Here is an 8353-nt window from a genome sequence, read left to right on the forward strand (position 1 = left end):
TGATGCAACAGATATATAATCTGTTGTCCAACTCAGTGTAAAAAAAACGATTCCTGGAAAGAACTAATTATTTTAATAATAATAAAGCTGAAAAGTCATGACTTATCACAATATTGCTTAATTTAATTAAGTCATAACTTTTTACAGTAATCAACAATGTCATTAATAAATGGAGGTGAACAATTGTGCCTTTAAATTTATTTTATTAATTTATATTATTAAAAAATCATGTCACAATATTGCTTAATTTAATTAAGTCATAAATTTTTACAGTAATCAAGAATGTCATTAATAAATGGAGGTGAACAGTTGCGCCTTTAAATTTGTTTTATTAATTTACATAATTAAAAGATCATGTCATAACTTATCACAATATTGCTTAATTTAATTAAGTCATAACTTTTTACGCTAATCAAGAATGTCATTAATAAATGGAGGTGAACAATTGTGCCTTTAAATCTGCTTTATTAATTTATATAATTAAAAAGTCAGAAAATTTGAATGTCATAAAGATAATTTTTTTTTAAGAAAAGATATATAGATTATATGTTGCAACAGATATATTATCTGATGCAACCGGTTATCTATTTGTTGCAACGGATGATATATCTGTTGTCATAGATGAGTCATCTGATGCAACATATATATAATCTGTTGTCCAACTCAGTGTAAAAAAAATGGTTTCTGGAAAGAACTAATTATTTTAATAATAATAATAAAGCTGAAAGTCATGACTTATCGCAATATTGCTTAATTTAATTAAGTCATAACTTTTTACTGTAATCAAGAATGTCATTAATAAATGGAGGTGAACAGTTGCGCCTTTAAATCTGTTTTATTAATTTATATAATTAAAAAATCATGTTATGACTTATCACAATATTGCTTAATTTAATTAAGTCATAACTTTTTACATTAATCAAGAATGTCATTAATAAATTGAGGTGAATAGTTGCGCCTTCAAATCTGCTTTATTAATTTGTATAGTTAACAAGTCAAAAACTTTGTCATGAAGATAATTTTTTTTTAAAAAAAGATATATAGATTAAATGTTGCACAAATATATTATCTGATGCAACAGGTTATCTATTTGTTGCAACGGATTATATATCTGTTGTCACAGATGAGTTATCTGATGCACCAGATATATAATCTGTTGTCCAACTCAGTGTAAAAATGATTCCTGGAAAGAACTAATTATTAATAATAATAAAGTTGAAAAGTCATGACTTATCACAATATTATTTTATTTAATTAAGTCATAACTTTTTACAGTAATTAAGAATGTCATTAATAAATGGAGGTGAACAGTTGCGATTTTTTGCCTAACTCATTCAAGTTTAATCCTCTATAAATAGGTCCTTCCTTACTCAATCGTTCATTTTTCTACACACACTATTTATTCCTTGCTCTTGTTACACCTTCAACTACTTTCTCTTCAAGGACTTGATAGCTTTTTCCTGTCTCTGGTAAGTTTTTTTCTTGTTTTTCGTGTAAATATACGTTGCATTACAATCGAATTCTTTCTTTTCTTTACTTTTATTTTTACGTGTGTGTTTTGTCAACTTATGCGTTTTCTAGATATGACTGATCCTGTGAGGGATGTCGCTATTTTACGAGACGCCATGCGGGAACTGCAGACGGAGGTTCACGACCTGCATTGCGAGTTGACCGCCGTCAGAGTAAGGATGTTGCGGGAGACCCGTATGCTGAGGAGGGCGCTACTGCTGCCGGTTGAAGATTGGCCAGCTGACCATACAAATAATAATGATGATAATAATAATTAAGCTCTTTTTTTTTTCTTTTATCTATGTATTTTTTTGTTTGTTTTATAAAAATTTATGTTTGATGCATTTGACTTTTTATTTCTTATTTAATTTTCGTGCTGTCTATTTTTTTTTCTCAATGAATGACATGTCTATAATTAAGGAATAATTTGATTTCAATATCAATAGCAAGAGATCAACATATGAGTTGAGTTATCTGCTGTGTTTGTAACCGGAGCTGTATTTTGTTGTTCGAAACAGATTAATAATCTGGTGAAACAGATTATTTATCTGTTGAAACAGATTACTAATCTGGTGCAACAGAATACCCATCTATTCGATTCATATTACGGGCACCTAGAACCATAAACATGAATCCAACATGAGTCTACTATTACAACAGAACATTTATCTGGTGCCGCAGATAATGGATCTGTTTAAACAGATTGCTCTTATGTTGCATTCATGTTCGCGTGCTAGCTATTGTTGAAAAAACAGCACACTAGCAGTTACCCAGATGACAAATTCAACTAAAAGGTATAATTTGACTTACCAAAGGCTCCTCTCAAGTAAATGCCAAAGTTGAAAGTGATTTATGAAACAAAATTTGACATAAGAATTTGGTCAGAGAGCATCAGTTGGGGTAACAACAACAGCAACAACAATGGTCAACAAGAAGAATATGAAGATGATAATGAAGTATAAGATGATGATAATGAATCAGAAGATGATGAATAAAGCAGCAACAACAAATATCGCGAATAGAGAGAAAATAACAACGGATGAGGAGAGAGAAAAACACATATTTTTTCCTTCAATTCGTTTCCCGTTATATTAATTAACATTTGGATCAAAGTGTAAATTTAAAAACTTGTGAGTTATTTTGAAATTTTTCAAACTTTCTTAATCCATAATTAAGTAATTGTCACCTCTACTCAATTACTAAGACTTGTGTCGCCTACACCTCATTTTAAATCTCTTTTGTCACCGTGGCCCAAAGCCCCCCGTAACTGGGTGTATGGCAGACTGATATTGTCACACTATTTAGCTATTAATTTGAAAACACTGCTGAATACTTTGTATGACCAATTCTTAAAGACATTATGTAATTTTTTTTAGTAATAAGAGAGGAAAAGATTGAGAATTTATCCTGTGCATGACATCACATTGTTCGAAAAAAAAAACCCTAGATGATGGTCGAGTAAAGAATCATCAACAAGGGTATATTTAGTGCATCGCTGATTCCGACAATAATTACTAATGATTTTGACTTCGTGTATGCAATTCTGAGTTTTTGGTGTTGACTCACCTTGAGTTCATGCATTTTATTTGGAAAAATTGTAGTTTTATGAATAGAAATAAAGAATCACTTGATTTTTTTAGAAAAGCATCTTCAAAAAAATCAATCTATTCAATAACCAAATTATGTTTAGTTTTTCTTTTTAAAAGAAAATCATGCAAGATTATGGTACTCTTATCTGCCAATTAAACTGTGGATAGATGTTACTATAATTACGAGTATCAGTTATAAAGCACCATTAATGGCTGCATTATTACAAAGATCCTGTGGCTGTGCCAATTTCCAGTTTTTCAAAACAAAGACAAATGGATTACAGTTAATATATCAATTCTCAATTATAGAAAAAACATAACAACTGGCAATAATTCAGTTATGAATCCTTCAATATCTTCACAATAATTCACTTCCGGATTCATGATTTAAATTTTATTGGTAAGCCATTTTGTATTTTTGATATTATATTTTAAAGTTATGGGTTCATACCTACTACTCTATTTTTTTTTAATTATATAATTTTAACAGTTTTTTATTTGCACACATATTTATGTTTACATTAAAAAGTATTGAGTTCATACCGTAATTGTAAATCCACACTCCATTATAAGTTAGTTTTTAGAAATGAGTTAGATCGAAAGTTCATTCTCTTAGTATCACTAACGCTGATTCTATTTTTTAGTTTTTAGAAATGAGTTAGATCGAAAGTCCATTCTCTTAGTATCACTAACGCTGATTCTATTTTTTTGATTTCCGTCATATCATATTATTCGTGCTCCAATTGGTGGACTCGAGCATGCACAATTTAAGACTTTATCCCCCGCATCAATTAAACAATTTCTTTTGATAATCGTGGACAATTTTTACCTCGAGAACTAATTCGAGTACATGTATGATCGTACATCTTTAGATCATTTATATAATACACTTATCTACAATGCCAATTATTAGACAAGAAGAATTTATTTATCAGTTATGCCTAATTGGACCCACCCACATGCCTAACGCAACATCCCACAATGATGTATGTGGTTCTAATTATACGCCTAAACAAAAGTTTTAACATTAATTATTAATTAAAACATTGTTCTTCCTAATTTACCCTTTCCCATTGATTGTGTTTTGATTTAAAAATTAATTTGAATGACATTAAGACATATATTGATGACAATTTGTATGGACTTATTATACATACGTTTTAAGAATATAATCAGCGATATATGTCATTTAAATTAAACGCATTGTTTAAAATCTGAATACAATATTTCTATTTGTATCGGATATAAATTTACTTGCGGTGATTTCATATTAAACTAACAGATGCAGTCAGAATTTTCTATAACATCACCTCGTTATAATGATATTTCATTATAACAGTCAGATTTTCTTCCGAACCAATTTTTCATAATTATATTCTACTTCTCTATTCATTCTACCTATAACAACACTGACGTTTATTATAGAGGTACACTTTTTGTAAAATTACTTTTCTATAACAGTATGTTTAAATATTATGTGCTACTAATACTTTTATAAAAAAAAGTATTATGTACAAAATAAAATATCAAAATATTTATGATAATCATAATTAATGTCACGCACACAGTAATTTTCAAGTACGAATATCTAATTTAATAGAAAAAATTATATTTAAGTGATGCACATTAGTTATTTATAATTTGACAAGGAAAAAGTTACATGCATTTTTTATATTTACGCTCTTTCTAATTTTACATATTTATAATAGGTAAATGAGAACTGAATGTCAAATATCAGTATACATATATCAATACTTCTCTGTAGCAAACATGAAATTTTGGACGAACGCTCCCAATACAGACAGTTCTAACTATACATGATATGTCTATACAGATTTTAAGTTGCATTTTCATTTTATCAAATCAGTCGACTATAATAAATTTACATAAAGAGAAGGAGAGGAAAATAAAAGAGAGTATATTTACATGGAATATTTTTCCTTTTTAAGGTAATAATTTATTATTATCAATAATTGCGGAGAACATGTTGCCTTTATATTTCAATCTTTAATTAACTTTCCTAAAGTTTTGGACCCCCAAAAGAAAAAAACTTTCCCTAATAAGTTGCTTGTAGGTCTGTTATTTTCCTGTATTTATACTTCAATTCCTTTTGTTTTTTGTTTAAGTGGAAAATTGATGTAATTTCTACTCTTTACTAGCATTTTTTGGGGTTTTCATTTTTCTACATAAAATACATCAGAGAAAAGGAATTATAAATCCACAAAGTTGGAATAAAGTGGTAAGCGTACTCTTTTATGGAAGAAATGAGATTTTTAATTTTTTTTTTTTTAACTATTGAGTAGTTTTTTAAAAGATTTTTTATATATAAAAATGAAGATGTTTAGTAAAAAGGGCATAAAATCTATTTTTTTTTTCTTGTAAAAAGCTAAAAAATTATTCATCACTTTCATTCTTAACAAACAATTTCCAGTTTGAGCTTTCGAGATGAAGTCATTTTTATTAGAGGACGTATTATTTCATTAATGTAAAAGATTTTTTAATGTGAATTCAAATTTAGACAGATAAATAAAAATAAAAATCTTCACATAAATAGTTGGACAAATTTAATGTTTACTTATTCTAATCGGTATGCATAATCATATAGATATTACTATTATACATTGAATTTATACATCCGACAACTAATTAGATTAAATTTCATAAAAAAAAAAGCATAAATACCCCTTAAGCATGATCAAAATTACAACGACACACTTTATCTGTACGAGGTCCTATTAACTTTCAATAATTTCTTTCTGTATGTCTCGGCACCTTACATGCTGACATGGAGTCACAATCCAATGGTAGTAAACACGAAGTGCCACGTGTATAAATTTATTTATATATATTTAGTTTTTTTCTTCTTAATTTCCTTTCCTTGTATTTAAAATTAGTTAATATACATAAAAAAAATTTTAAATTTCTATGTTAGCTGTAATTTTTTTTGAAAAAATAAATTAATACATACAAAAGGGTAGCTATGTCATTTCATCTTATGAATTTGCTACTATTTCGAGCTGTTCCTAGAATATAGCCAGACTCAAGACAAGAGTCCTACCCTTCCTTCTCCACTTTCAAGAATTCTCTTTTTTTTTTTTTTTTTTCCTTCCAAAATTGAATCTTTTTCAGTGAATTATTAATAGTTTAAAGATTTAGAGTTGAAAGATGGCAGGTTATAGAGGTGATGATGAGTATGATTATCTATTTAAGTTGGTGTTGATAGGTGATTCAGGTGTTGGTAAATCCAATCTGCTTTCAAGGTTCACAAAGAATGAATTCAATTTGGAGTCTAAATCTACTATTGGTGTTGAATTTGCTACTAAAAGTATGAATGTTGATGGTAAAGTTATTAAAGCTAAGATTTGGGATACTGCTGGTCAGGAAAGGTAAAGATTGCTTTTTTTATTTTCTTGGTTCTTTCTTTTTTTTTAAAAAAAAAATATTCTTGATATAAACTTTTTTTTCTTTCGTTCTTATGGTAGTATAGTTTAGATGAAATGGTTTTTTAAGAAGGGGTCTATGGGATACAGTTTCTTTATCTCGCAGAGATAGGGGCAAGGTCTGCTTACGCTTTATCCTTCCTGGACCCCACTTGTGTGATTACACTTTGTTGTTGTTTTTGTTGGTAGTATATGTTTGGATGAAATGTTTTTTTAAGCACAGGGTCTATTGAATACAGCCTCTTTGCTTGCTTAGTAGACCCCACTTGTGAAATTACATGGTGTATGTCGTTTTTGTTGGTGGTATAGTTTGGATGAAATGTTTGTTTTTAAGCAGAGGGTCTATTAGAAATGACCTCTCTATTACTACAAGGTGGGAGTAAGGTGTGCGTACACTTTACCCTCCTCAGATCCCACTTGTAGGATTACACTGTGTATGTTGTTGTTGTTGGTATTATAGTTTGGATGAAATGCTTTTTTAAGTAGAGGGCCTATCGGAAACAACCTGTTTATCTCTACGAGGTAAGTGTAAGGTATGAGTACGCTTGCTCAACACTCCCTAAACCCCACTCGTAGGATTACACCGGGTATGTTGTTGTTGTTGGTAGTATAGTTTAGATGAAATGTTTCTTTTAAGTAGAAGGTCTATCTGATACGGCCTCTCTATCGCTACTAGTTAGTACGCTTAAGGTTTGGATAGGCTCTACACTCCCTGGAACGATTACACCAGACATGTTGTTGTCGGTAGTATAGTTTAGATATGTATGTCTCTTTTTATGTTTCTGTATATGATCCCCCCCCCTTATTTATGCTTTTATGGCTTGAGTTATAGTGCTTTTGTTGATTGGTTACATATTCTTGGTTGAAATATGTGTAACCGTCTCTGTTAGTGCATGAGAATTTTATTTGTTTATTTTTAAGTCTGCAATATTTTTAAGGTTGCAGATTACCGAGGACATGATCTTGGATACGAGGGTTTGGAGGACTCAGATTAGGGTAGTAAGTTAGTAAGTAGCAGTGGGTTGTCTTGTTGTCCATTCATATTAGTAGTCATGCTATTGGTTATGTTGTTCCTTGTGCTGTTGGTTCGTTGTACCTCAATTATCATATTGTTTTGTTGTACTTTTTGTTCCGTGCTGCTACTATCTGATATTGTTTTGTTATTACCTATTGTTGATTCTTGTACTTCTGTTACTTTTTTTTTTTTGACTGCTTTGGATTGTTTTTCCTCGAGCCGAGGGTCTATCAAAAATAGTCTTCCTACCTCTAAGGTAGGGGTAAGGTCTGCATACACTCTACCCTCCCCAAACCCCACATTGTGGGACTGCATTGGGCATGTTGTTGCACTATTTTTAAGTAGCGGGGTTCAACAGTAGTCATAAGTGCTTGATTTTACGTGTTTGGGTTTTAGATGAGTCAGAATTGCTTGTGGCTTTGTTGGTTTAATCTTCCCTTTGTAGGGTTCTTGTTGTTGTGTTTATTGTTATTGTGAAGAGTGTCTGCATGATATTGTTTCTTGAATGGGATTTCTTTTCTATGTGGTGCCGTATCTGTATTCCTAATTGAATTCGAGGGACATGGTCAGCTTATTGCCACCAGTTATTTTAAAAAATAGAAATTTTTTACGTGCTTGGTTCATAAGAAGAATCAGATTTGATAGTAACATAAAAAAGTATATAAAGGGGTGTTGCCTCCAACAGACTTTTAGACGAGATGATCATACAATTCAATGTTTATGCAGGCTATGTGTAATCCTTGTTGTTCTGATGCTATTGTGGTGTCAATCAGAAAGCTAGTTTTAGAAATTTAGTTTGC

The 8353-nt window shown here is 30.2% G+C and overlaps 1 protein-coding gene across 2 annotated transcripts in view; it reads left to right on the top strand.

The window, feature by feature from the left end:
• The first annotated feature begins 6081 nt into the window (after positions 1–6081).
• LOC107878416 (ras-related protein YPT3) overlaps positions 6082–8353 on the top strand; it is a 7457-nt gene continuing 5185 nt past the window's right edge. Inside the window, exon 1 of one of the 2 annotated variants that reach the window (XM_016725396.2) lies at positions 6082–6484. In XM_016725396.2, coding sequence (XP_016580882.2) covers positions 6264–6484 — 221 coding nt within the window. In that variant the 5' untranslated portion in view covers positions 6082–6263. Of the gene's footprint in view, positions 6488–8353 lie in introns of both variants that reach the window. The other variant, XM_047415419.1, reaches the window with a different exon arrangement.

This window comes from Capsicum annuum, chromosome 7 (assembly GCF_002878395.1).
Source record: "Capsicum annuum cultivar UCD-10X-F1 chromosome 7, UCD10Xv1.1, whole genome shotgun sequence".
In the NCBI taxonomy this organism is placed as follows: domain Eukaryota; kingdom Viridiplantae; phylum Streptophyta; class Magnoliopsida; order Solanales; family Solanaceae; genus Capsicum; species Capsicum annuum.